Here is a 27,833-nt window from a genome sequence, read left to right as displayed (position 1 = left end):
CTTTTTCTTGTCTACCATCAACTAAAGAACATCTCGACAGATCTAAATCATTTGTCTGTTTTTAGGAGTGATTAGGAGCGATCAATAGTGCTACCAAAAATATTTTTGTAGAAAAAAAAAAAAAAAAAATAATAACCTCCAACCCAAGTCAATCCAGCGCAATCTAAGCTAACCTAACCTAACCTAACCTAACCTAACCTAACCTAACCTAACCTAACCTAACCTAACCTAACCACAAAAAAAAAAAAAAATAATACTAAAGACAGAATACTGAACTACTTAAATAAGAACTTGCCTTTCAACAGCTATAGCAATGCCCATTCCGCCACCAATACACAATGCAGCAATGCCTTTAGATTTATCCAATCTTTTTAAATTGTGCAAGAGAGTGACCAATATTCTGGCACCTGAACAGCCTATGGGATGCCCTAATGCAATTGCACCACCATTAATATTTACTTTCTCTACATCAACCCCCAGTTTTTCTATTACAAGCAACGACTGAACTGCAAATGCTTCATTAAATTCAAAGAGATCAACATCTTCAAGAGTCCAATTGATCTTTTTCACCTAAATGAAAATAATAGAAATGAATTACTATCATTATTTTTAAAACTGAACAATTTCTTACCAGTTTTTTAACAGCGTCTATTGGCCCCAGTCCCATTTCCATTGGCTCAATACCTGCAAATTTCAATATTCAGTTTTAAAGTTAAAAACAGTTACAATTACATTAAAACTTACCACATTGAGCAAATCCTACAATTTTTGCAATGGGCTCCAAATTCTTGGCTTTGAGTGTTTCCCCATCTACCAACAGTACTGCAGCTGCCCCATCATTGATACCAGAAGAATTGCCTGCTGTTACTGATGGGTTCTAAATTATTTTAATATTTAATGTACCTACTCAAAAACACAAAGACAAATTTTATAGGTACCTTACTGAGATCACTCTCAAACACTGGTCTTAATTTGGCAAGTTTTTCAAAGGTTGTTCCATGCCTTATGTATTCGTCAACTTTAACTTCTTTAGCTGGATTATCTGGATGAGAAACATGGAGCATTTCATCATTGAAGTATCCAGCATTCATTGCACATTCTGCTTTATTTTGAGACAATGCTGCAAATTTATCTTGAAGTTCACGAGAGACTTTGTAACTTCTTGCCAAATATTCAGCTGTAAAAATTCAAAATAAATTCCTAATTTGTTGATACCATAAATAGAATTCAAAAAATCAAAATTACCTGTACTACCCATGTGAACATGTTTAAAGGCATCCATAAGACCATCAACAAGAACAGAATCCTTCAAATGTAAGTCACCAAATTTCACACCATTTCTCATATAAGCAGTATGATGAGCCATTGACATACTTTCTTGCCCCCCAGCTATTATGATACTTGCATCCTTATTGGAAATTGCCTGATATGCTAGACATATTGCCCTAGAAACATATTTAACTTTAGAATGTTATTCAATAACATATTTTATTTTTACTTTAATCCACTGCCACATAACATATTGACTACATAAGCAGGCACAAATATTGATAGGCCAGCTTCTATAGCAGCCTGTCTGGCAGTATTTTGTCCCTGTCCTGCTGTAAGAACCTATAATTGATGTTTTCTTAAAATTAATTCTAAAAACAACACTAAACATACCTGTCCCATAATAACTTCATTGACTTCGTCAAATCCAACATTACCATCGATTAAGCAAGCCCTTATCACTAATGAACCCAATTTGTGTGCAGGTAATTGAGAAAGTTTTCCATTTAAATTTCCTGTACAAAATTTAAAACATTAACGAATTCATATCAACTTACTCATTCAAAGTTTACCAATTGGTGTTCTACGAGCAGCAACTATGTAAACTTCAACCATTTTATTAATAATTTAATTAATAACAAATATTTCAAATTTCCAAACAACTTTATAGACTAACAGTTTATTCGGCAACTTCAGATAGACACACTCATAGATAAGAGATATTATATATCTTTAATCTATGGATAAACTTATTCCACTTGACTCATAGATTGAAGACTTGATTATGGGTATGTTCCGAAATATAACCCAGCATACTGGCCAGTGCTAAGACGTCATGAATCGATGCCATATTGTACTGGTAGGACAAGTGTGACGTAGATGTATATCAAAGGGGTGTGAGCATCAGACTTTGAGGAATTTTTTATTATAACAAACTTTAATAACTTTTGAAGCAAAATTGTTGTAAACGAGCACAAACACTATTCTCAATTTAATTTGACGTCAACGCACTGGCCAGTATATTTCGGAAAGAATCAACAGTATGACGTCGATTCATGACGTCATCAGCACTGATCGGTAAGCTGGATTATATTTCGAAACACACCCTATAATGTGCATAGAAGTCACATATATAATATGTAGATATGGAATATAAAAGGGTAACAAGCAACCTAATCTCAGATCTTTCGCTCAGGTACTATGCAGTACGTATGTATGGATGTATGTTGGGTTGTATACTCACAATTAAAATTACACTTTTTGTTTAGGAAAGATTTTATTACAATAACACCTTTTGTACATTTAATTATCAATCATCTCAACTCAAAACAGTATAAAGATATTATAATTGCAGCGGTTAATTGTGTTGACTGTAATAAGGGGATAAATATACTTGAAGCTACGATTTATATGGAAACGTTAAAACTGTTCTCATACTTCACTTGTATAAATATAAATTGCTTGCTTTTATTAAAAGTATTTATAATCAAATTAGAAAAGCGCATATTTTATTTGGCTTATGATGTATTACTCATAAAAATTGTTTACAATTACTAAGCACAGCTAATGTTTGTGATGCTAAATTAAGACAACTAATGAAAGATGACTAGTATTTAGATTTAAATATTATACACTATATTTTCTAAATTATGCAACTAAACGTTTATTTTCTTGTTTGGTATTTTTACATTAAATCAATCAAGAAAGTCATACAGGCAAAATAATGGTTTGAAATGTATTCATAATGTATTATGTAAATATATCTTTTATATTTTGAAATTGATGGACAGCCAGATCCACAGGCAAGTCAAATTTATATTTTGTGAGTTTGTCTAAAGTTTGGAAACTGTCTCGAAATCCTAAAATATAAATGAAGAAAAGTTTACAATGAAAAAATTAAACTTACAATTTCATAAACATACCTGTTTTCACCACGTAACTCCACGGCATATAATACATAGATATTAAAGGTTGACATTGTAAAATTAAATTAAACCAAGTGACCAATTTGTTTGCACTGGAAAAGAAAAAGATTAAATAAAAAAGCAAATAAAAAAATAAATTTATAATTGTATTTATTACATACACTTTTATACTGTGCTTATATAATGAAAATGGTTTTGTTCTACTAAATTAAAAAAATTAACTTACTTCAAAGCTGCACAAATAAACGCCTTAAAATGGGAATCATAGCTCCTTTTGTAAAGTGTGTGTGTAGATATAATGTTTCCTATAACTGCCAGCAAGTTTTGCTTATTTGAGGTAGCTAAAGAACCATCCAAATCTAAATTAAAACTCTGGGAAAGTTTTCTTGCTGGGGTAGAGTTGTAAATCTCTCCATTTTTTAAACGATAATATTCAACAATTATCTCCCAGGCATGTACAGGACTAGCTGAAGTTACAGAACGCTTTGCAAAACAACTTATGAAAGGTACAAGACTTTGGTTGAGTCCAGATTGAACAACTCCATGTTGCATTAGATCACGAATACTTGTAGCTAAATATTTACGAATAACTCTTGTTAACTCTCCACTATAATTTACTGGCGACAGTTCAACATTATCATAACCTTTTGGGTCTTCATGAAACCTTATCATTTCCAAAACTTTTACCACTGCTAATTCCAATCGGGCTCTTAAATCCCTTAAAATATTGAACAAATGTTTTCTTTAATTTTAATATTATTAATACTCTGACCTACCCCCAATGATTTCCTTTCATTGTATTTCTCAAATTATTTTTTCTAAATTGAGAATCAAACTGTAAAATCACAAACATTTGTAGTAGAGATGCAGTACGCTGTACAATTCCATCGGCGTCATTTCTTAAGGTACTTTTGACATTGTGTAATGAACATCCACAAGCACATTTGTTTGGTTTTTTAATATCTGCTTGAAGATAGTCAATAAACCGTTCTAGATCTGCAACTTGAGTTTTTAGCTGCATTACTAACTGTTCTTTCATTCGTAAGGGGTTCACTAGTTGACCAAAAGCAATATCAACTTGATGTTTTACATCTGCTGGAGTTAACTAAAACATCAGCACTTAAACTTACACAGCTGTAAATTATTAGTAATGCTCATCTATCACACCTGATAGTAATTTCTTTCATCAATCTTTAAATTCATTTTATTTTTCAATTCATTTAATATAACCCTCTGGCGCTCTAAGACAATGTCTTGTGGAACTTCAGCCTCACCATTCTCAAATGCATACCGCTCCAATTCATGCAACTGAGTCTTTAACTTTGTAATTAATTCCTGTTGTTGAACTCTGTGCATTCTAACTACTTTTGCTAAGTTTGTTTCATCTATATGATTTTTAACCAAATCAATATCTGGAATACCTCGGAATGCAAATTCTTCAAGAGATTTTAATAACTCTTCTTTATCCTCTGGTTTAGCTTCAACAATTTGCCTTAGCCGAAACTGAACCTAAATTAGGTACACAAAACATTAATATACAAAAGCCTTATTATCACATGATCACACGTGGCACTTCACCTGGGCAAAATGTGTTGTAAGAGCAAATAATGAAGAGTTTAAGAATTCATGGTCTTCTTCTAAAGAATGTAGTCTCTGCAAAGATGCACTACACTCGAAGAAACAATTAAATTAAAATGACACAAACTGATAAAATACAGATTAGAAATACAAACCAATGGGTATGTTCAGCACATCGATCATAATTTTCGTCTCTTTGCTCAGATTCATTTTTACTATCATCCGCAGCACCTAATGGGTCCCATCGTTGCTCGGTTGGTTGTTTTTCTTCAAAATTTACTTCGTCCATGTCTGACAAACGTTTCTTTTATTAAAACTTAATAAACCATTTAATAAACATTTCCACTTGCAAGCATCTCCAGAGAAACTTTTAACTTTACTTGTGGACAATCCTTACTATTAAGTTTTGGTAACATTTCGTTATTTTGTATACAAAATACAAAATTATTTAAATAAATTGTATAAATATAAATTTCTTTCCAAATTCGCTACATATGATTTCTTACCACTAATCTGACAGATTTGTGATATGCATATGACAAGTTCTCAAGTCCATAGATAAGAGATAGCTGCAACTTATGAAATTCCAGATAACTATCGAACAAAAAGAAATACACGGTAACAACACTCACTTCGTCAGTTTTCCATATCGTAACCGTACGAATCTTTTAATCATATCCACCAAAAGAATTTGTTAAAAAAAAACTACATGTACTTAGAGTAAATAAATATATATCCGCCGCTAACACAACGCGGGCCACCAGCGCCACCAGTGAACCGGCAGAGCACTCTACCAACTCTACAGTCAGCCAGCACCGCTTTTGTGCCTGAGTGATTAAGCCTTTCGTTGAAATAATTCATCTATATCTATGGTAAAGCCAAATGTCAGGAATTATTGTCATGAAGGTTTATCATAGATCTCAAGAGATCATGGAATAATTATTAATGAGTGATTTATTAATCTTTGAAATACCACTTATTTAATGTAAGTTGATTACAATTAATAGGTGCATTGCTATGACGTGTTTCAGCGTGTATTCGTTTAATTTTTGTATTAATTTATTGAAAATCAATTTTAAATCAAGCTAATGTAAAAATTAGCTACTTTATTAATTGAATTTAACCTTAGACAATATGTTTTACTTAAATGCATCAAAAACTAATAAGTAAGAACGGTTTTTGTATATTTATCACAAAATTTACTTTGAACTTATTAAAATTTGCCTAAAATTGTAAAATTGGGCTAGGGATTTGTTTTTAGTGTAATCTATGTTTTTAGTTTTTGACATTTTGGCACGGACATGCGCGTTGTGAATATGTTACTGTTGTGAATATGGCGTTTCGTAAAGGGGCTAACAAACTCGGACATAAAGCAAATAATATAAACAACGAAATTGATAAAAGCATCGTAAATGCCTATAAGGTGAAAATTACAATATTTTTAGCTTTTGTATCCTTAGTTTTCTTGTTTGTTTAATTTTTTTTCGAAACGTGTAGTTTTCTTTGCTATGGCGGCCATATTCCTTCGAATGTTATAAATACAGCCACAAATTTCGGTTGCCATTAAAATGTGATTTTTTGTTTTTGCGTCTAGTGTAAAGAGGTTTAATTTTTGTAGAAAATCCGATGTCCGTGAAGTGTGATCCTGGAAGCATGAAGTACTATGCATAGGTGTATTTTAGAATATTAGTGTCCCATGGTTAATTGTTTGTATGCTTTATGGTCGCCCAGCTAGCTACAAAATGAATACACTAACGGCTGGAGATAAATGTGTTTTTCAGAAATTTAAAGCACGTATTTTTATTTTTTTTTTTGTTCAGTTAAAATTATATAAACAGCTAGAGTGGTTTTATGCATGTAAACCCAAATTCTTATTTCTTCTTTCGGCTAGAATTTTTTGGGCACAAAAACGTTTAATCTTCAATGAAAATTGTTTTTTAATTGCAAGTAAAAGCAAGACTGTAACTCATCAAATATTATTTCAAATGATTAGCTATATTCCTAATGCATTACAGTAAGCAGCAATCATTTAAATATTTTTAAGTTTAAATTTGATTTGTTGCTTGTAATTTAAAAGGTTGTTGTAAAATCTACACCACTTACAGATGTGACACACATGCTGTTAAAGTAAGACATGCATTTTTTTCTTTAAAGTAACGTATTTGAATTTGTGTTGAGCAGATTTTTTTTACCAGTTTGTAAGTAAATTGGTAGTTGTTGAAATGAAATCACTCTTGCTTCAAAACATGGTAGTGTTCTATCAGGCTATAAAGAGCTTATAAGTAATACTTTCTCTTATAAATAGAAAAGCGTACTTATAGATATACATTGACAAGAGTTGTTGCAGTCATTAATTATAATCAGTTTGTACATACTGTATAAAAGTTGTATAGTGACTTGATGTGAAAGAATGATTATTACAACATAGTTCAATGTATTTTTTTAAATGCACTTCGTATAAAAGAAAGTGGCACATTGTTTGGTACAATTGATAATAATCTGCAGGTAATCAATTAGTTTTTTATTAAAATATTAGCACATGTAAAAATTGGTTTATGCAAGATGAAGACCAAAGTGTAACTTTTTATTGATATCTAATTATTCAAAATTCTTATTTATTATTAGCAAATACTTAAAAAAAGTAATGCAAACATATGTATGTATTTTTGTAACTACAGCAATTTTTTTGCATACAGTTTTTGCTGTGTTAGTTTTTCTTGAACGTTTTTATCTTCAATCTGAGCTGTACATTTATACTTTTAAATTAAAAACAAGTTGTTTTTAAGTAATTATTTTATTACAATTGCATGGTATATATTTAGTTTATTAATTTCTCAGTTCTTGTTTGAAATTAAATAGATATTAAATTTAATCAGTTGCTTATGTATAATTTTTTGCAAGAGCTGGGCGTCACCATAAGACAATTTTATTAAGATTTGAGTCCTTAGCCATAATTTTAAATGTCCGCATAATTTTATATGTGTTGGTAATTGGTACCATTTAAGTAACGTCAGAATAATGACCTATTTTTATTACAATAACTCGGCTGTTTTTAAAGATATTGTGTTCTGCTTAGCACCAGTTTGTAAGATATAAGTTCCTGCTTAAAAATGTTAGCTAATTTGTTTTATCTCAAGTGCCGTTGCAGTTTTATACGTACCTAAATTTGAAATTAAATTTTTACAGAACAGTTTCTTCAACATCAACAAAATTTTCACGCAGAGTTATCTAAAAAATGTGTTGTTTTAAAAAAACACCTTACTGAAATAGATACAAAGTATAAATTGTTCCTTATTTGATCATTCAATTTTGAATTATCAGTTTTATTGAATATTTATAGTAGTAAATAAGAAAGTAGGGATACATGATAACAAATATAAAAGCATTAACCAATTTTCAAACGTTCGTCGTGAAGTAAATTTGTAATATATGTGAAATGTACTTTAAATTTCATAGTAGGTATTTGGTTTTTTGTAAATGATTAAATTAAGGAACCTGTGAAACTATGAATAAATTTATATTCGTAGAAATCTGAAGAAATTCTTAATAGCGGCTCACCATTCACGGAAAAAATCCCATGCCTCATTGAAGTATGGAAACAAGCCCGACTATATTCTGTGGAGCCTCAGAAAAATTATGTAATTCATTTAATGGATTGGCTTAAACGCCATACATTGAATATTATTTTGACAGGAGACTGGAAAAAATATAAAGGTATATGCTTTTTGTATAATTTTAAAATAGAGCAGAATACTCTGAAATGTGTCATCACTTAGATATTTATGAAGACGTTCTTATAAACGAAGTTGCACACTGTGAGTTGGCTTTTAAAAGGTACAATCCAAATTTTTCATTAAGGTGCAAAAAATTAGCCGAAATTATAAGAGATCCGTGGGGGAACAATGTGTTACACAGATTACTCAATCGTTCAGATATTGTAATTACCCAAGAAGGTAATGTATAATGATTAAGATCAATTATTTTATTATAATAAATTATTTTATTTAGAGCTCGAGTTTTTCGCAATTGAAACAGGATATATAATTTCGATGAGACTTAAAATGCTATGTGAATCCCATTGTGAAGACTTGGCTCTTAATTTAGCTACAACCTGTCTGCAGTGCTATAAAGTTGCCGAGGAGCAAAATTTCAATATTAACGCAACAGAGGATCAAAAGCGTTTCATTTTAGATACGTACATAGCCCTCCTTTTTAAATTCAAAAAAACATCTACTATTATTGTTATTGTAAGTTATCAGGTGTTAAATATATATACAGTACCGTTTTATAATTCTGCTTCATATGCTAGTGCGTGCTATTACTATTGAAATAAAGACTATGTATTTTATTTTTAGCTGAAAACATTGCCGCTTCAGCAGGGTTTGGATTTAGTTAAGCGTTTTTCGAATAAGCGAATTAGCATTTCGAAAATTTGGAGATATTCTAAAAAAATAACACATTTAGCTGCTCAAGTTTATATAACAGCTGCTGTTTTAAAACCCCCGGAAGATAGTTTAGAAATATTAAAACAACTTTTAACTGTCTGGTTATCTTTGGATGTTAACAGCGAGGAATCTTTAACTCAGGCAATTCGTCGTATTTTGCAAGCCGCCGACTCTGCAGTACACATGTATATATTTTGTGAACTAATCCACAACAAGGTAAACTAATTTTTAAAATATTCAAATTAATTTACATCAAGTTGTTTACTATATTGTGTAGTTTCAGATTACAATGAAGCCATTCACGATAGAGCTTTTTATTCGTGCATTAACAACAGACATGAACGATCTGGAGCGTCAGAAAAATGAAGAAAATAGTTTGAAAGTCACCGAAATAACAAATCGTTTAGCAACAGGTTTCTTACGATTAGCGGATGTTCTGGACGATCATCTTAAAGTGAGCAGGGAATGTGTTTTGACTGCCTTTAGTTTACAACCAAACGAACTAACTATACAAAGGGTTATAATGTTAGCAAAACGCAGCGGTTACGAAGTTTTAGATACCGGACAAAAATGGAAATGTAAATTGCATCCTCCTGCCAAAGATACTGACGAAGTATTGTGGCAATGTGGCGAATGTGGCGAATATATGAGTAAAATTGAATTCCCTTCTGCTTTAAATACCGATACCGCTTTATGTGAAGCGTTAGTTTCGGAAGAATTAGGCCTTAGTTCCCAGCTTTGTGACGATTTAGCTGTCGTTATTGCAGGTCCTAGATATCAGTTCTTAAGCTGGCGACTAGAGTGGGCTGATTTGAACAATTTATGTATTTTGTACCTGAACGACCCTGACCGCACCAAAAACTTAGTGAAAGAATTGAAATTTGTTCAAATCGATTACTCCATGTTTACTCATATAAAGAAAGAACCTGAAGACGACGAACTTGCGGGCATCGAAAGGGGTTACGAGATGTACTTGCAGGACGAAGAAGACGATGAAATAGGTAGCAGTGAAGATTCTGCTTCATTAGATTCCCGATGTAATGGCCTAGGAAGCGACGGTACTGGGGAAAGTCCGATAAGATTGCTTCCGTTTCTACCTTCTACATCCAAACAGTCGGATCCTAACGTTCTTAAAAGTTTAAGAATGTTCAGACCTACTTTAAAGCGAACTAAAGAAAATTGTAGTACTAGTGACATTTCATCTAATAAGGTATTCATGGGAAGTGAAAACAACAGCAACACGCTGCCATCCAGAGTGCACACCATTTCATCAAATCTCTTTAACAATACAAACAGCTTTGAATGTTTATCAAATGCGTTTTTTAAAGAGCGGAATTATACCGACAGTATTAGTGCTTTAAACCAAAACAATTTCTCGCCAAGTACAAGTCAGTACACGATTCCTTACAATAACGTATCTGAAGGAAACGCGATGACCATGGATAGTGGTAACGTGAATTCTTTAAATGATCATGGCATTAGTCTTAATAAAATGAAGAAAGACGAGGACACACGTAGTACAAATGAACAATTTACTGATAATTATAAAATTCATTTGCTCTCATCAAGAACAATAGGCGATAAAATTCATGAGAATATAAGACTGACTTCGTCTGTGGTTGAATCTTCTCGAAAAAGAAGTCGAAGTTGCTCCGAAGTTTATGAACCGAATTCACCTGCTAATACTGATGTTCATTTTTCAGATAAAATTCCAAAAAACTTTTATTCTGACGACTCCTTTCAAAGTAAAGAAATAGGAAGCAAAATTACAAGCGAATTGCAACAGAACACGTCAAAGTTGAATGGAAATGCTTTATCTACATCAGTACTCGAACATAATGCTATTGATAAGGGGAAGTTACAGACTTTGTCAGATTCGTGTACTCTAAAATCAGTGCAAAACTTTGAAACTTTTTGCAGCACACATTGTAAATACATAAAGATCGATAAGCAGAGTGATGAAGTTGATAATGTTAACAATGCAAACTGTTTATTAGTAAAATTTCCATTAAAAGAAGTTAAAGTTGTCTTAGATCGTATACTAGTTCCAAATTCGAAGCTGAATAGCATTGAACTAACATCGTCTTCTTCAACTTACACCAGAAGAAAAATGATTAAATTGCAGGGAAATTTTAAAAATTCTTGTGTAAAGCAATTTTCTGGAAAAGAAGAGAAGGATCCACGAAGTTGCTTACTAAACGTTGACTCTACAGCTTGTCTAAATGGGAATACTGTTAAAATTCCTAATCCAATGAGAAATAATCTTAACCCTTTAGTTCTACTTCAGAGAATCCAATCCATAGACAATACAGTAAATAAGATGACTGATGAGAGTAATACTGCTAACAAAAGGTCGGATTCAAAATTTCATTCGGAAACTATAAAAAATCCAAACATACAAGAAGTTAATTTAAAAAAAAGCTGGAAAAATCCAAATTTCGAGGAGTTGACAAAAAATGAGAATAATGCAGAGAGAAAAGAAAACATAGAAGATGTAGAAAATATAACGCATAACATATCAGAAGTCAAAAATATACATAGAAAGGATGCTTTAATAACAGACAAAATAAAAAAGGTAATCACTGAAAATCAAAAACCAAAAACTTTCGGTAACTTGTACGAAAACACAAACAAATCCAGTAAGGTGAGTGGCAATAGCTTAGAGAAGTTATCTGTAAGAAGGGAAGACCGTAAATTAAACGACTTTAAATTGGCAAATTCCGTAGATCAGAATAAGAACAAAATGATAGCTGCAGACGTTCATATTACTTCAAAAAATGAAAAACCAATCTCTCAGTCGACGGTTCGGTGGCTAGTGAATCCTAAAACCACACAAAATTCAAATCATGTCGATAATACCTATAAAAAATACATCAAGAAAGAACATAGAGGGAGAGAGAAATTTAAAAATCAAAGTGAACATGACGACAGCCCTATAAACACTCGATACACTAATTTGTTGAAACATTTAAAAGAGCAAGTGGCTGTTTTATCTGATAGATCTTCGAACAAGGAAAATGAGAAATGCACCAATGTTAAAATGGTGGAGAATGATTGTAACGAAATAAAGTTAGCTGTTAAAACGGATTTTATCGAAGAATCGTCTTTGTTTAATTCTGAAAATAGAAATCGTATGCGTCGAAATAGGTCGAAGTCGTTTTGTCATGAAAAACTATTTCCTAGAATCAAACTAAAACGTCCTAATTCTGTATGTGGAGAAGAATCGTTTTATTGTGGTAAAACAATATTAAAACCACAAATTACCATTAGTAGCAACAAAATCAATTCGAACGTTAGTAATACCGAAGATTCTATTAAAAAAGAGCAAACATCTACAGAAATTTTTGAACACACCATTCAGAAAGAATCTGCAAATCTCATATTAGTGAACCCCTCGGAAAATAATATTGATTATCATTCTTTTAATAATCCTACACCTTTTTCCACTTCGAACTTCGAATGTGATCAGCAGGATTGTAATAGAAGGCGTTCTCATAGTACTGTAGGTAATGACTTATTTACGGATTTCGAGTACAGCGATCTGAAGATGGAAGACTTGATAAAATTTAACACTAAGCAATTGAAAATTGAAAGTTGTGAGACTGTAATAAACAGTATTGCTTTAAACGAAGCAGATAAGGACATCTTAAACGAATTCAAGGAGAATAATATGACTAAAAAGGATTCTTATACGTTAAATAAAATAACATCCGAGTGCAAGAAAGAGTTCTCGTTGCATCGAGATGTTGATAATGGAGTTGTATTAACGCACAAAAGAAAAAATTGCGACAATGAAGATGAAAAAGAAAAAGGCGGAAACAGAAAGAAGATAGCGAAACAAAACTCAAGTGAAGAACTAAGTAACGTAAACTCCGTGCTGTCTGGCGTACCAGGCTTGAATGATTTAGAAATGATTCAGCCGCAATATACCAACTCGTTAATTCAGGTCGTTCAAGTGAGTGATCCCAGTATTTCTACAGCACCCACTCAAAACTCCTTAACAAGTACTCAAATTACTCCACATATTCAGCGTGTCGGACAACCGAGAGCAGATAAACCAGACAATAATAATTCCAATGCACCCGTTAATTCTTCGAGTGTAATCACCTCTCTGACCACTTCAGCTCCCATAAAAAGTTCCGTTTCAGAAGCCAATCCGACTATTATAAATATTTTACAAAATCAAGTCCGTTCTTCTAATGCAAATCAAACCATTCGACCTATTCAAATGGGTCCGGTACTTCGACCGGCTGGCATAATTACTACACATTCCATCCAAAGAAACAGGACTGCTCCTCCCGTTATCAACATTTTACCTCAGCAGATTATTCGACCTGCCACAATAGTTTCTTGTTCGTCACGAGCGGCATCCGCAACGTCTAATAACGAAACTCAGGTACATATTATACTTTATATATGTATGGACATTATAAATATGTATTCGTAGGTAAATATGTAGCGTCAAAAGTTACATTATAAATAATTGTTTTGATAATACCCCATAGTTTTATAAAAAAAGATAAATGATGATAATTAAAGTATAATCACTTTACCGTGGTAAAATTAACTTTACATTTTTTATTCTTAGTTATTTATATAACATCGGTTAAATTTAGTTCAATTTTTAGATTAACGAAGTACATCAGGTAGTCTCGAGCCGTCATGAAGATGTTTCTCAGCTTGTGACTGCCGGAAGGCTTACGTCAGCCACTGCATTGAAGACGGTCGTCGGTGCGTCCGCTGAGCAAAGTCGAATCGTACAATTTATTTGTAAATCATCTGACGGCAAAATAATTCCCGTTACTTCGTTAACTCCAAATAAAATAGTTAAAGTTGCTGTAACACAGCCGGTGTCTTCCTCAACACCTAACGATGCCAATATAAGCAGTCCCAGTTTAGACAGTACGTTTACGAAACTGATACAACCGATTAAAACAAACTCTATCACAACGGAGTCGTCGGAAGCTCTACCAAAATTTCAGCAGGCATTTGGAAAGTCATACCAAGGAAATTTAGAAGCTGTTCAGATACTAACAACACCTGATAATGAAAACAACAATAATGGCAATAGTGTCAGTAACGAGATAAAAATTGAAAAACGTACATTATTGGAAACAGATAAAGTCGTGAATAGCGCATTGAACAAATCTCACGCTAAAACTACTCTGCTACCAAATTTACAGCATATTCAAGGAAGTGTTATATACAGTCACCAAGGAGTTGGTCAAACAATAAACTTGATACCGCCGGGGAAAGGTCAAGTAATTCGAATCGCAGCTTCTAATTCTGACCAAGTATCATTGGTTAAAGATTCGATAATCCATAACAAAATGAGTGCCCTTTTGGCGGCAGCTTTGCAGGGAAGGCAGCAGCAGCAGCCACAACAGCTGCAACCGAACACTAGTAATTCTACGGAAGCCGACAGCAGTTCAGAAGACTCATTGCCACAATCACCAATAACGACAACAATAAAAGTTACGCCACAGAGGCAAACTTTAGTTTCTAACGCGCGCATTGTAAAACCTCTGGTTCACGTTTCTTCTAATGTTATCCGTAGTACTAGTAATTCTCAAAGTAATTTAAGTTCTACTACTCTAGAACAATTACGCGAATTTGACATGGTATACAAGCAAGTTAAAGAACGAAGTAACACAACTTGTGTTCCAGAAGTATCCGTACAGAACGAAAGTATCGAATCGTCTCCGCCGCAAATAAGTGTAACGTATCTAAATCAAAATCAGAAATTAAGTTGTGCGCCTGTAGTTGTAGTTAGCAACTACTGCACTGTACAATCGGCTATTTCTCCAGCATTGAGTGTTTCGTCACAAGGGAGGGCCAGTCCGTGTGTAACCTCTTCACCTAGTGCAAATTTTAAAGGGAACTCTAAAAGCTCCAGGTCAAAAAGTGTAAAGGCAGTTACCACGCACACATCAAAGGCTTCTCCGATACCCAAACCTCAACAAAAACCGCAAGAAGATGAACATACAGCTCAGAGAATTTTTGACATTTTAGCCGAATATGCCGAGCAACTTCGAAATTCTCCAGATTTAAATAATAAACCTGCTCCGAGAAGACGTTCAAATCCTCCAACTAATCCAAGTCAAAACACGAAACGAAAGAAAAATTCGGGAACAAAGAAAGTCGGTGTTCAAGGTGGTAGCAGTAATAGCATTATAACGTCTGATACCGAAGTAGACGATTCCAGAACTGTAGGTAGTGAAGACAGTTCGTGTGGTGTTGTACAGGTAGCATTGCAAGATGAAGATCCTTCTTTGGCAAATCCAATTTCTTCAGAAAATCTAGAACCATCATCATCTACAAATCCAAAACAGCAGCTAATATTAACGGAGGCAAACAGTCACACAAGAAACTTAATATTAACCGATTCTAGTGTAGGAGAAGCCTTTAAAATGTCTAATACTGCAGTATTAATGCCTGGAAATTATATAATGCCTGTTTCCATGGTGAAAAGTGGTCAGCAGATTAGAGTTGTTTCTGGAAGCAGCAAAATATTAGCAGCAGTTCCCAATAGATCGGGCTCTAACATGTTGCTTTTTCAGAGTTTTTTGAATCAGTCGCGTAAAACAAATATTTCGTCAGTAAAATACTCCGCTGTTCAACCTGTTAGCACTGGAATTCCGTCTCAAGCTCAATCGTCTATTATATTACCGCCGACAACTCCAAATTTGGCATCCTTTACCATAGGGCAATCAGTTACTGTTAAAAAGGCAAATGAATCGGAGCGACTTGATGTAAATAACTTTAACGGAGAGGTTTTTTTGGCTATTTCTAATCCGAGGGATAATAATGCGTTAAATGCTTCCGAAAATCCTGTCTCATCTGATAAAATAAGTAGTTTCGCGTCAGTGGTAAATAATTGTAGAGAAATTAAGGAGGAAAAGAATTGTGAAATATCTCAAATAACTTCATTAACAACGTGTACAACATCGAAAGCAGATTCTAATTGTGGCAATACGACGACGACGCAGTCAGATGTTAAGAGAAATGACGATGAAAAAGGTACGGCCATTTTTTCCGAATATTTATTTAAAATTATTTCGGTAAGTTAAATACTATATAAAATAATAATTACCCGTTGCGTATGGATGAGAGAACAACGTAATTGTTTGTCAACTTTAACAGGTAATAAAAGGAAGGAGAGGGTTCAGTCGGTGTTAGTAGCTCCTGGGTGTGTTACTAGTCCTATGTTATGTCAGAATACGCCGAATTATACAAAACGCACTCGAGCACCGAACATGGCTGTCAGTTCAACAAAAGAGGACTTTGTGTCGTCAGAAAGAAAGGTAACTTCCAAATTACTTATCTCGCTTTTTAATTTAACTATCGGAATTGAAGCTCTCAAGAAAGTTCTACAAAATTAATTTCTAACGAACAGTCGGGTGTCCGAGGTCCGTTTCACTTTGCAAATAGTTGTATACATCGATGCAATAATAAAAATAGATAATAACATATTTTGGTATAAGCATGAATGTGAAGTGTAATAGTAGAACAAAAAGTACATGCGTTCAGTTAGTATACACAAGTATTGTGTTAGATTCGATAGTTCAGTTTTTCACCAATAACAGTAAATAATGCCGATTCAAGGTTTTTTCCAAACTTCGAAGTGAAACTAGTGTATTTAATTAGGTATCGTTTGTTATGTCGAGTTTTAGTTATTGTTATTTACTTTGCCCAAATTAAATATAGGCACACTACTACCAAAAGATCGAAACGTTTATAGAATAATTTTTTAATTTTGAATGTTACAAACGATCCCATTTTACAAATAATTAATTTTGTATACTCTGCCAAAAAAAATGTCAGTCCACCTCATGGCATATTTTTTCTTGTTTTAGGGTGTAGAGTCTGCATCCGAGTATGTGCCTACTATTTTTGTTCCTTCCTGTTTAAACCAGTTCGTAATTGGGTGACATAAAATCACCCGGGTAGGCAATTTTACTACGATATAATAGTGGCGGTGTAATTAAAGATTTGATTTGGTTGGTAGAAATGTATTTGTTTTGTTTTGTGTACGTTGCGTTCGTAATGGAACTAGAAACTGCAGAGTAATTAATGTTCTTCACGGATGTAGTAGCAGAACAGAAAGGCCCACATGTCACATGCATTATTCGATTTATGTATATCGTATTAATAAGTATGTAAATAGAATTTTATTACATATGTATGTATGCGTATTTACAATAAGGGATTATTTCATTTTTAATTAAAATATCTTTAACTCCAAACAACATTATTAGAACATGAACAATATTTTTTATTTTTGATGTTAATAAATTGTTGTCGCACGCATGTTAACAATTTTGGGGTTGGACGCGTCACTACCGAACGAAAGCGTATTTCTATCAAGAAATTTGTAGTTCCTTTATTTAAACTGTTCTACTATTACATTCACAAATATGGAATAAAAAAAAGAGTTTTAATACGTTGCTTTTTTTCGTGGATTTTATGTTGTCAGATCGTCAAGATTAAAAAATTGAGCTACGTTAAGACTAATAATTATTGAATAATTAACTAATTAAAACAATGTTTCAGTATGCCTATATAATCATCATCAAATTTTTACAGGTCAAAGAGGTGCTAAAACAAGTGGGTATTCAGTCGTATCAAAATAAAAATAAAAAGTCGCAAGGTGGAGTTCAACATTTAGATCGTGAACTTCATCAGTTATCTTTACAACGTAAACAAGCTGCACTGGAAAGAGAATTGCGTTTACAAAAGTCTCTTTCTGAAGAGTGCGAAGATTTAGGAGTTGACGAACCAAGTACGAGCGAATTATTTCCAGAAGCCGATATTTATTTCGATTCGAATAATTCTCCATCATTCGACCAGTCTTCCCAAGAAATTAAAAAAACTAATCAGTCTCTGTCTCAGCACACACAAATCACCACGAAGAGCGAAACAAAGCCAAATATTAGTTTGTTCGAAGACGATGACAATTCAGACTCGTTCAGAAGCGACTTTTTATTCGACGATCCTGTGGGTTATCGGAATACAGAAATGGAATTGGAATATGACCGACGCCATGGGCTTACGAACGGCCAGAATAATATATGCGGTAGTAAAAAAGAAGAAACGATTAACGAGGATTCAACTTTACTCCAAAATTGTGGCTCTATAACTGACGTAACTATTCTGCCTCCCGTTATACCCGAATCTTGTGACGACCCTCATGCCGCAATTCCTATGAATAAATGCAAATACAAATATAGTAATCGAAGGAAAGGAGGCGATCGTGCAAATAGTGGTGTAAGTGTAGAGAATTGGTCAGTAGAAACGTCAAATGCCGAAAACAAAGTAGATTTAAATAAAACAAACACTTATAGACAAAGTCCTGGTGCACATCAAACCGACGAAGAACAGAACGATGGCGGTTTGAAATTGGTGAAAATCGAAAGAGGCGAGTTGGTTAAAGATCAAGCTGATTATGTGGAAGTTTGCAGTGAAGAGGACGAGGAGGTGGGTGGTTGTGGTGGTAGTGTTAGTGGGCGCGGTGCGAGGCGAAGCGTGAAGAAACTTTGTTCCTGTTGCAACGGGCCCCAAGACGGTGGCAACACGATTTTACGTAAAAGACCGGCGTCGAGACCTCATACGCCAGCATTGAACAAAAAGTCTCTCGTTAATAAGAAGAGATAGTGTTGGTATGTAAGTGTATATAATCAATCAGTACAGTTTCTAGATGCAAATTGTTAGATAGATATGATTCATCTTGTTGACTCTAGTCATGCCGAAAAGTGTGCCCACACTCTAGTACAAATATTCCAAGTTCAGACGATAATTATCGTATTAACCGGTCTCCAGCATTTGACTTCGAACATTTGTATAAGTAATTATAAAAAAAATATATAAATAATATACATATATAATATATAAATAAATATATAAATACAAATTAATTGAATAGTACATATTATTAAAAGTTTTGAAAAAATTTAGAACTGAACTATTAACTTTAACTATTGTACATTTCTCTTTTTTAATGTAAGTTATTGATTAATTACTATATGATGAACGCGTAATACAGTTTTGTCGTTGTATATAGTACATACCTCATACTTGTAATTTGTAATACATATTTCCTTATTTAATACTAGGTATCGGATAAGTGCCGAACTGTCGTTTCTACATTAATGCAGTATTGAACAAGAACGCAATAATAAATAATATATGTGTATTTCTTCACATCGTCTTAAATATTTTATATGTTCATGTAAAATCAGTATTTAACTAAGAATTAAATTCTTGGAATATTTTTTATAATATAGAGGTTCTGCACATTTTACCTAAAGTAATAATAATAGCCATTGTTATAAATAAAATCGTAAATTGTTAGTACTTTCTTATTCTTTCGTAATTGGCGCGAATATTGTTCGGATCGATTTAACGTTAGGAACTTTGGGCAAGTGTAAACTTTTAATGTCAAATTAATGTGCAAAAAGTGTTAGTGGAACGAAGTAAAGCGATTTTTAGGCTTTAATCTACACCTAAGTATTTTGTTTGTAGTGGTAACAAATGTAATTCTTATTTATGAAAATAAAAAAATTATTCGTTGTGCAATTTTAAAGCGATATCTTTTCTTCAGATCCCGTGCTAAATAACATTAATAGGTAAATAACGATTAAGAAATGTTAACGGCTTCGTAGTAATTATTTGTTGGATGTCGTGGTGTTTTTGAATTAATAACAGCAACTAGTTATTGCTTAAGCGGGAGTGCGGTGTAATTTTGATAAAAAAATTACGTTTTGATAGAGGAATGGGGCGGCACGTTCAGAATTCGCCTTGGGTGCCAATAACGCTAAGCATGCCTCCGGTCATCGTGTTTGGTAATTGGCATACAGAGAGACGATGTTATATTCTATTTTGATATGAGACCGGGTCGCTCGCCAGATGAATTCCTCACACAATTTATGCAATTAATTTTTCCCTATTAGCTAGCTCATCATTTCTTCTACGTTCTATAGATAATTCACAAGCTCTCAAAACAAACGTAAGAAGTAAGCACTCGTTATTTTCCAGTTCGTATAAGAAATGCCAAACTAAGTTATTTCGAATATTTATTAGAACAGTTATCGATAGTTAATCATATTATAATACTAAATCAGTACTATTGCTGCTACATGTTAATATACATACGTATTGTGTGCCTACCTATCTATTGTATTAAAAAATCAGATTTTTATAAAGGGTTTTATCAATTTTAACAAGTCACATATAAATGAAATATAAAAGTTACATTAACTATTGCATTACAACTTGTCTTAAATTATCTGGGGTGTGATAGTGCTGCTGTGCCGTTAATGACGGGTGCATGGGTGGCGGAAAGCATCTCACATGCTCTACTGACATTTCATCATTTTCGCCAGATTTCAAAAACTTATTTAAAATCGCAAAAATTTGGGAATTTAGCACTTGGAATCTCCGAATTCTATCTACCATTCTTTTTAGGCTCTGTAAAGTCGCATATATTTTGTCAAACATTGTTCGTAATAAAATTGAAGAATACGGGGTTTCTTAGATTCATTGCATTTTCAATTTATGATTTATCAATGGCAACTAATTCATACTGATGCTGTCTTGATTCGGATCTTAAGGCCATCGTCGCTTGAAGTTGCTTCCTAACGTTTCGCTAGCATCAGTGGGGAGCTTCTTCAGAAGTCCATCCATATCCGATTGTTGGATGTGGATCCGAATCAGGACAGCATCAGTTCACCTACATTTCAGCTTCAGCTTCGTCAATTTTTTGATGCCAAATAAATAAGACAAAATAAAACTCACAATTCCTTTTACAATCTCATCTTTCATATCTACTCGTTGCACGCGTAATATATGGTAACAAAAATCCAGAGCCTCGAATCGACGTTGTTGACCAAGAAGTACGATCATGGTACAACCCGCCCAGTGAAGACCTTCTCCAAAAAGTTCCCTAAAAATTTTCCATTATCAATAAACGCGTCCCGTTTTTTTCTTGATCTTACTAGTAAACTAATTTAAAGATATGCATACTCACTCTACAGTATATTCAGTTTCACCAACAGGAATGCAGTAAACAAATTGTAAGGCAGACCACAAACGATGAAACTCAGTACATTCGTCGATATTCATCACTCCATTAGTTGGTGGTGGTCCTACCCAAACAGGATCATCTAAAAAGCTTCTGAGTCTACTGAGAACAACTTCGAAAATAGATAAACCACAACAAAGTCTTTCCCTGGTTAATAGATCCCCTTCACGGGATATCATTGCTTGCTGTAAAGTATGCCGTTTTAAATATATGTATATCGCTACTATTACGTACATTTTACCTTAGCAGTTCCAAGTTTTTCAATGTTGGGAACAATTTGTAAGGCAGTATATTTGATTTCTAAACGTTTTTGTTTAGTTTCTGGCTTTTCTCCCTCTAAAAACCGAACAGAACCGATTTATAATGTTACAAAGAAAAAAGTAATATTGTGTATGTACCTTTACAAAAAGGTCTGGGTAAGATGTTTTGAAAAGGGGCTGCTTGTAGTAAGTCACAAACTTCTTCTTGCGACAAAGCCTGCTCCATTAGAAGGCAGAACAGTATTGTGTTACCAAATTCGCGAAAATTGTGGAATAATTCCGTTCTTGCGTCAGGATATTGTACGATATCATTTAATTGTGCATGATAATAACTTAAAACTCCTTAAAAATTACGATTTGTTAATATGATTGAATCCGTATACTTTTTATTACGTATTTTATTTGTTTACCTGGAGAACCATAATCATATCTCGGTAATTTGCACACTTTAGGCATGGCTTCCATCAGAGTTTTTGTGAACTGCAGTAAATTCCCTTGTATAAGGCTTTTCACAATTTTTAACAATTCTTCCATCACCACTGCAATACCTTGGTAACCGAGAAGCTTGCACATTGCATGAAAATGATGAGGTCCAACAAAACCTATGAAACAAAAAAACAAACATTTAACAAGTCGTTAAAATTTTTACTTACAAAAACCCACCTGAATATTGCGAGTACTGGGTTGTGTAAGCGACATTTAAATATCTAGAGCCCCAAAGATAGTGATGAGACATTTGGGGAGGTTTCTCCCTATGAACCGGTGCTGTAAAAGCTATATGTCCCTTATACTTGGTAAACCTTTTGAAAAAAAAAATTAACATTAATTTTATATAACGTTCATAAACAAAGTAGACGAATGATTTATTCACCTGTTAGTAGCAGCATTATACACATAATTTGGTAAAAAGTCGTAATTCAATTCCCAAAATACGTGCAAGGTTATTCTGCCATAAGGTGCTAACACGTTATGATTTGCTTCGCGAAACATCGAATCGAAATCGTCTAATGCTAACCACTGGGTAAGTAGTTTGTGACACAATCTGTTTACCTTTAAACAGTAAATAATGGATAATATTGAAAGAAAAAGTTACGGTATCTGTATTTGCACAGTAATACCTGTACGAGCCCTTCAAGTTCCATAACGCCAGTAATATCACCTGCTTCAAATTTGCTAATAGCCAAATCAAGCGACTTTTGCATATCAGCATTAATTCTTTGGGTAATAAGTTTATTTAAATCTATAGACCTTCCTAAAAGCTGCACGTGGCGTTGTTTAAGTAACGTTTCGTATCGGTTCGCACCAGGATATGGAAGTAAATAAGCACTTACTGCTGCACATTCTACGCGAAAACGTTTATCCAAAAATATGCTTAAAAATAATTAACAATTTTCATAGCTAAAGGCAAGAAAAGTTTTAAATACGTATCTATAAGTATAACCATTTTTACCTGGCTGCAAGTTGTTTATAATATACGAATATTTGTTCACTTAACTTATAAACAAACTGATCAAAGCATAAATTAACTTCAGCTTCAACTTCATCGTACAGGAATTGTTTTTTAAATATGGTCAATGCATATAATGCACTATCGTTGTACAAATCAAGCGGATATAAGACATATCTACAAATTTAAAATAATTAGATTAATGTTACACTAATGAGTGTACAATAACTGCATCTTACTCCATCATTGAAGGTTCCTTAGTTTTTAGTATATGATCTGTTAAAATCCAAGGCATCGACATGTCGATTGGAAATTGAATTCTTTTTTNGAACAAGGCTGGGCTTCAATGCAAGGCTGCTCATCAGGCAGTGGCAATTCATCCAAGACATCAACATTTGACAAAGCATCAGTTAAGGAAACTCTGTCTGTAGCTGATTAATGTTACACTAATGAGTGTACAATAACTGCATCTTACTCCATCATTGAAGGTTCCTTAGTTTTTAGTATATGATCTGTTAAAATCCAAGGCATCGACATGTCGATTGGAAATTGAATTCTTTTTTCCATTGTGATCAAATCGTTGCATTCTTCATTGTGATTATGACGCACAGCACATTTCTGTAAAATTTAACAGCAAATGTGAGAATAAAAACTTTATTTACAATTAAATTTTGTGAATTCAACAAACATATAAGTTTTGAAAACGGAATGCATAATCATTTTCGGTTTGTAGTTACTAATTTTGAATAAACTTATGAATACTTTTTCTCTAACAAACAAAAACTGCCAATAATAATGTAGTAATGTAACTTACATTTATTCGCCTTCCCATAGTCATTTCAAGGTAAAATTCTCTGTACCATAACTGCGACAAATCACAGCAATTTTGTAAAGATTCTATGAAGAAAGAAAAATATAATATAAGGAATATTATTAAATCAATCAATCATATTGTAAAGTAATTAAGTAAAAATCAAAAAATTTTAACAAGTATACATACCACTGAAATTAAGCAAATAAGTCCAATAAAACGACGTTTTATGGAACTGATCGATTTGCATTAAATATTGACCATCTATGTCTTTTCTAAGTGTCCTTTTGCCTCCGGATTTATCAGCAATTAGCGATTCTAGCATCGTACGAACCATGTACAATTGTGTCGACGAAGGGCCTTAATACATAATTAAATATGTAATCGGAACAATACAGCGGGTCGACTTTTTATTTCTAAAAATAAGAAATCCTTACCGACATTCCTACGTGGAACTTTAATACCGAAACCGTTGTCGGGATCTTTTTTTCCTTTCAAAGCAGGATCTGCAAGAGGTTCCACTCCTCTCTGCCAATCGGCACAAGTTTCTCTAACAGACATTATTATACTGCGAATCAAATCTTTTCTATTTTTAATTGCTTTACGCAACGGTTCACGCAGAACAAGCTGTACGAAGTCCTGTAATTCGGCATAAATATTACGTCTAATTGCGTCCGTAAAAACGGTTTCCATTCTTGCCATCAAAACTTGAAGACCTTTTATCATAGCTATGACTTCTATTAGCGCAAATTTCTCTTCGTCACTATAATTATATCTCGTAGCCTAATTGTACAACAATAAAAAATATAGAATCGAAATCAATGTAAACAGCAGTTGATTTATTTACCCTCTCGTACTCCTCTGCCTCCACAGGACATTCTTTATTTTGATGATGATCTGTGGGATGTAACAGCTTCCACGAATACAATTCTGTAACTACACTGGTCCACTCAGATAGTAATTGAAGTCCCCTAAGAGCTAATTCAGCAGTTTCATGGTTTTCAATATCACTTCCGCTTTCTTTGTAAGTAGTTGTAACCTACATAAATAAGAATTCTTCTTAAAAAAAAAAAGGAAAAAACAACAAAGCGTTAGATACACACCTCATTACTATATCTTGCCAGTTCACTAATATATTTAACATGATCTTCTCTAATTTGAGGAAGATGAACCATTAAATCTGCTTGAGGTGAGGGAGTTGTTGAACTTGACAAAGGCCATTTGTTCGAATCAAAGTGTTTACTTCTCTTTATGTAATTAAAAGGGGCTATTTGCATATCACCAAATAGTGGTACAACTTCTAAGTTCTGAAAGTGTATTTTCAGTTACTAATACATATATATTTAGCTTGTATGTTACAAGGTTTACTACCTTAAAAATTCTATCAATTCTATCTAATCTCAGTTTCTTTTTCTGATCTAATTTGTTTATATTACATAATTCACTATCCATCAAAAACAATCCAAAACCCATAACTTTAACCAGCATGTGCTTTTCGCTAGGTGTTAGATACATCTTTGTTTCAAACATGTGAACACATATGTTAACAACATCAGCCAACAATTCTTCGTATCCACTGATTTTTTCCAAATTTTCCTTAACCGTATCACGAATTTTATTTTGGGTTGCCAAAAACATAGACAAATTTTGTGATTCTTGTAGTGTTTGAGAATCAGACATTACTTTCAAAAATTGAGCAGCTCTAACAATAAAAAAGAACTATTATTAAGTAAATAGGTGGTAGTGACCCCTTTTATTTACATGGAAATGTATCAACTGCTATGGGGATGGGTCTATTTACCTGCGATATGTAGAATAATCATTTTTTACACTTGATTTCATGTTTTTTAACTCATCCAAAACTGCAAACATATTAATGAACTTTCCTAGGGTTAATAAGTAAGCCTCTGACACAAAATCCTTTCTCTTTTCAGTATGACAAAGACGTTTTACTTCTTGAGAGAATCTATCAATAGCTTTACGCTAATAAAAAATTATTAATAAAAATTCTTATAAAATAATGTACATTTTGCACTTACTTGAAAATACATAAAATTCAATAATTTATTAACTTCAGGAGCTAGGACCTCGACGGTTTTTTCATAAATCTCAACCCTATTAGGTTGTTCATTTGATTTAGGTTGAGGTATGGCACGAGAGCAGCAACGCCAAGTATACAGCATAACTGCATGTTCTTGTCCTTCTTCTAGTAATTCATTCTAAAATTGATACCAAAAACTATTTTACTTTCTAATATAAACACACAATACTCAATCAACTGAAGGTAAAATGGTCAGCATTTCTTATATAGCCTCTAGATACCCACTAAGTTAGCATGCACCGTAGCCTCTTCAATATACTTGGCTATGCCCGTAACAAAACCATTGCGGTCTTCAAAATTGGTATCAAAATTAGCTTGGTACACAACAGAACAAGGCTGGGCTTCAATGCAAGGCTGCTCATCAGGCAGTGGCAATTCATCCAAGACATCAACATTTGACAAAGCATCAGTTAAGGAAACTCTGTCTGTAGCTGACATGACTCTCATATATTTTATACTAAAAACCGTGAAATATTTAAAATAATGCTAGTACTCCTTACACTTAATATTTTTCATTTTCCACATACATCATATAATGATAATATAATATTATAGTTTGATATACATTTATATACGTTACTAAATATTTAATGATATATACAGCGATATAAGAACATATATTACCACACATATACCAATAATTGCGAACCTAGATTGCGAACAGAATAATATCAAAATTACTATTATAAAAGAATTACTCCTGATTTTGGCGCCCTCTAACAATTAGTAGAACGTCGACGGCTAGCACAAAATTTGAAAATTGCAGGGCTATATAGATTCCCCTTTTTATTTATTAACTGACGAATACAGCATTTTATACATAGTTGTAGTTATAACTAATGCAAATTTTCGAACAAATAGTTAAATTATTTAATAATAATTAAGTAGTAATTAAGGAAAAACTCTCATTTTTAAAATCTTTTTGTTTTTACTTTTATTTTAATTAAGCAATATTGAAAGTTTAGTTTCTCCTTTATTATAGGGTCTATGACCCTCAATGTTACATGATAGACGTAGAAAAAGCCACACGCAAGGGCAATATGGACAGAAGTAGCCGGTGAGCAGTTTGCACCCCTCATTTTTTAAATTTTCTTGTTTTTACTTTTATTTTACTTAAGCAATTTAAACTTTACTTTCTTCCTTGCAATAGGGTCTAAAATTGTACAAATGACATGAGGGACATAGAGAGAGCCCCACACAAGCAAAATATCGATAGAAGCAACTGGTGAGCATTTTAAAACCCTTATTCTTAAAATCCTCTTTTTATTTCTATTTAAACTAGTTCTTCCCATTTATCAGTCACGGTAAGCTCGAAACTGTTAGTGCCAATGCCTCCTGTGGTCGAAATCCACTTTTGTGAACAATTTGTTTAATCACCTTCCTAGTGTTAGAAATTGTTTAAACATTTAATTTAAAAGAATTTATTAATGAAATTGTAGGCAACACATCGTACACTGCGGCATAGGCAATTGCATTTCAAAACAATATAAAATATATAACAATTTTGAAAATTCAGTTTCTCTTTCACTATAGGGCCTAAGATTGTTAAAATCGTATTGTGAGCGTTGGAGGAGCCCCATGGAAAGACAATATGGACAGAAGTAGCCGGTGAGCATTTTGCACCCAATATTTTTAAAATCTTTCTTTTACTTTTATTGTAATTAAGCAGTATTGAAAGTTTAGTTTCTCCCTTACTATAGGGTCTAAGACTGTCATAGTCATATCAGGGACGTAGAAGGAGGCCCACGCATTGACAATATAGGCAGATGTAGCCGGTAAGCATTTTGCACCCCTTATTTTTAAAATCTTCTTACTTTTACTTTTATTTTAATTGAGCAATATTGATAGTTTAGTTTCTCCTTTACTATAGGGTCTAAGATTGTCAAGATCACATGAGGGACGTAGAAGGAGCCCCACG

General features: G+C 33.2%; 4 protein-coding genes and 1 long non-coding RNA gene across 15 annotated transcripts; 2 read left to right on the top strand and 3 right to left on the bottom strand.

Annotated features, from left to right (window-relative positions):
- Positions 1 to 229: 229 nt before the first annotated feature.
- On the bottom strand, positions 230 to 1,966 carry LOC108739932 (acetyl-CoA acetyltransferase, cytosolic). Its single transcript, XM_018474060.2, has 8 exons — positions 1,842 to 1,966; positions 1,663 to 1,784; positions 1,499 to 1,611; positions 1,246 to 1,445; positions 939 to 1,177; positions 745 to 877; positions 632 to 684; positions 230 to 570 (listed from the first exon to the last, which is right to left on the bottom strand). Exons 1-8 carry the CDS (start codon positions 1,882 to 1,884, stop codon positions 280 to 282), a joined length of 1,194 nt encoding a protein of 397 aa, XP_018329562.1. The 5' UTR covers positions 1,885 to 1,966; the 3' UTR covers positions 230 to 279.
- Positions 1,967 to 2,979: 1,013 nt separating this feature from the next.
- LOC108739982 (RUN domain-containing protein 1) lies at positions 2,980 to 5,552 on the bottom strand. Of its 4 annotated transcripts, none has more exons than XM_018474126.2 (9): positions 5,405 to 5,552; positions 5,279 to 5,347; positions 4,928 to 5,063; positions 4,773 to 4,860; positions 4,362 to 4,703; positions 3,971 to 4,299; positions 3,421 to 3,912; positions 3,192 to 3,286; positions 2,980 to 3,128 (listed from the first exon to the last, which is right to left on the bottom strand). In XM_018474126.2, the coding sequence occupies exons 3-9, from the start codon at positions 5,059 to 5,061 to the stop codon at positions 3,019 to 3,021; spliced, it is 1,590 nt and encodes a 529-aa protein (XP_018329628.1). In that variant the 5' UTR covers positions 5,062 to 5,063; positions 5,279 to 5,347; positions 5,405 to 5,552; the 3' UTR covers positions 2,980 to 3,018. The 4 variants fall into 4 exon arrangements, with proteins under 4 accessions (XP_018329628.1, XP_018329627.1, XP_018329626.1 ...); XM_018474125.2 differs by having other exon boundaries at positions 5,279 to 5,341; XM_018474124.2 differs by having other exon boundaries at positions 5,279 to 5,552.
- Positions 5,553 to 5,696: 144 nt separating this feature from the next.
- On the top strand, positions 5,697 to 19,417 carry LOC108739956. Of its 6 annotated transcripts, none has more exons than XM_018474086.1 (10): positions 5,697 to 5,757; positions 6,391 to 6,562; positions 8,300 to 8,486; positions 8,549 to 8,725; positions 8,781 to 9,019; positions 9,128 to 9,433; positions 9,495 to 13,613; positions 13,846 to 16,237; positions 16,361 to 16,521; positions 17,804 to 19,417. In XM_018474086.1, exons 2-10 carry the CDS (start codon positions 6,485 to 6,487, stop codon positions 18,869 to 18,871), a joined length of 8,727 nt encoding a protein of 2,908 aa, XP_018329588.1. In that variant the 5' UTR covers positions 5,697 to 5,757; positions 6,391 to 6,484; the 3' UTR covers positions 18,872 to 19,417. The 6 variants fall into 6 exon arrangements, with proteins under 6 accessions (XP_018329588.1, XP_018329589.1, XP_018329590.1 ...); XM_018474088.2 differs by lacking the exons at positions 5,697 to 5,757; positions 6,391 to 6,562 and adding exons at positions 6,058 to 6,195; positions 17,074 to 17,163 and having other exon boundaries at positions 17,804 to 17,892; XM_018474085.1 differs by lacking the exon at positions 5,697 to 5,757 and adding an exon at positions 6,104 to 6,195.
- An 854-nt stretch (positions 19,418 to 20,271) lies between these two features.
- On the bottom strand, positions 20,272 to 26,592 carry LOC108739957 (cytoplasmic FMR1-interacting protein). 3 transcript variants are annotated; one of them, XM_025978759.1, is made up of 22 exons: positions 26,443 to 26,475; positions 26,141 to 26,372; positions 25,854 to 26,033; positions 25,616 to 25,797; positions 25,186 to 25,516; positions 24,918 to 25,121; positions 24,662 to 24,853; positions 24,252 to 24,597; positions 24,004 to 24,174; positions 23,818 to 23,900; positions 23,516 to 23,621; positions 23,243 to 23,279; positions 23,007 to 23,180; positions 22,675 to 22,927; positions 22,428 to 22,606; positions 22,220 to 22,356; positions 21,967 to 22,158; positions 21,695 to 21,898; positions 21,538 to 21,632; positions 21,243 to 21,481; positions 21,011 to 21,158; positions 20,272 to 20,683 (listed from the first exon to the last, which is right to left on the bottom strand). In XM_025978759.1, the coding sequence occupies exons 1-22, from the start codon at positions 26,445 to 26,447 to the stop codon at positions 20,474 to 20,476; spliced, it is 3,900 nt and encodes a 1,299-aa protein (XP_025834544.1). In that variant the 5' UTR covers positions 26,448 to 26,475; the 3' UTR covers positions 20,272 to 20,473. The 3 variants fall into 3 exon arrangements, with proteins under 3 accessions (XP_025834544.1, XP_018329591.1, XP_018329592.1); XM_018474089.2 differs by lacking the exon at positions 23,243 to 23,279 and having other exon boundaries at positions 23,479 to 23,621; XM_018474090.2 differs by lacking the exons at positions 23,243 to 23,279; positions 26,443 to 26,475 and adding an exon at positions 26,540 to 26,592 and having other exon boundaries at positions 20,474 to 20,683; positions 23,479 to 23,621.
- Positions 26,593 to 26,798: 206 nt separating this feature from the next.
- On the top strand, positions 26,799 to 27,833 carry LOC108739938. The gene is made up of 5 exons (XR_001938254.1): positions 26,799 to 26,972; positions 27,066 to 27,140; positions 27,449 to 27,523; positions 27,616 to 27,690; positions 27,786 to 27,833. It is a non-coding gene; the product is annotated as an uncharacterized LOC108739938 (long non-coding RNA).

Source organism: Agrilus planipennis, unplaced genomic scaffold, assembly GCF_000699045.2.
Source record: "Agrilus planipennis isolate EAB-ADULT unplaced genomic scaffold, Apla_2.0 scaffold7, whole genome shotgun sequence".
NCBI classification, from domain to species: domain Eukaryota; kingdom Metazoa; phylum Arthropoda; class Insecta; order Coleoptera; family Buprestidae; genus Agrilus; species Agrilus planipennis.
The sequence above is the reverse complement of the archived record's forward strand: the minus strand, read 5'-3'. Positions and strand labels throughout refer to the sequence as shown.

Bases quoted from the DNA above. Each gene is read 5' to 3' on its own strand.
- LOC108739932 (XM_018474060.2), bottom strand. From the start codon at position 1,884: ATGGTTGAAGTTTACATAGTTGCTGCTCGTAGAACACCAATTG. The intron at 685-744 runs GTAAGTTTTAAT...TGAAATTTGCAG, and splicing joins TGTAGGATTTGCTCAATGTG to GTATTGAGCCAATGGAAATG. The intron at 571-631 runs GTAAGAAATTGT...ATTTTCATTTAG, and splicing joins TAGACGCTGTTAAAAAACTG to GTGAAAAAGATCAATTGGAC.
- LOC108739982 (XM_018474124.2), bottom strand. From the start codon at position 5,061: ATGGACGAAGTAAATTTTGAAGAAAAACAACCAACCGAGCAACGATGG. The intron at 4,300-4,361 runs GTGTGATAGATG...CTGATGTTTTAG, and splicing joins ATGAAAGAAATTACTATCAG to TTAACTCCAGCAGATGTAAA. The intron at 3,913-3,970 runs GTAGGTCAGAGT...CAATATTTTAAG, and splicing joins ATGAAAGGAAATCATTGGGG to GGATTTAAGAGCCCGATTGG.
- LOC108739956 (XM_018474083.2), top strand. From the start codon at position 6,106: ATGGCGTTTCGTAAAGGGGCTAACAAACTCGGACATAAAGCAAATAAT. The intron at 8,726-8,780 runs GTAATGTATAAT...TATTTTATTTAG, and splicing joins TATTGTAATTACCCAAGAAG to AGCTCGAGTTTTTCGCAATT. The intron at 16,522-17,803 runs GTAACTTCCAAA...AAATTTTTACAG, and splicing joins TTGTGTCGTCAGAAAGAAAG to GTCAAAGAGGTGCTAAAACA.
- LOC108739957 (XM_018474089.2), bottom strand. The intron at 22,607-22,674 runs GTATTACTGTGC...TACTGTTTAAAG, and splicing joins AACTTGAAGGGCTCGTACAG to GTAAACAGATTGTGTCACAA. The intron at 21,899-21,966 runs GTAAACAAATAA...GTAATTTTTAAG, and splicing joins ATATGATTATGGTTCTCCAG to GAGTTTTAAGTTATTATCAT.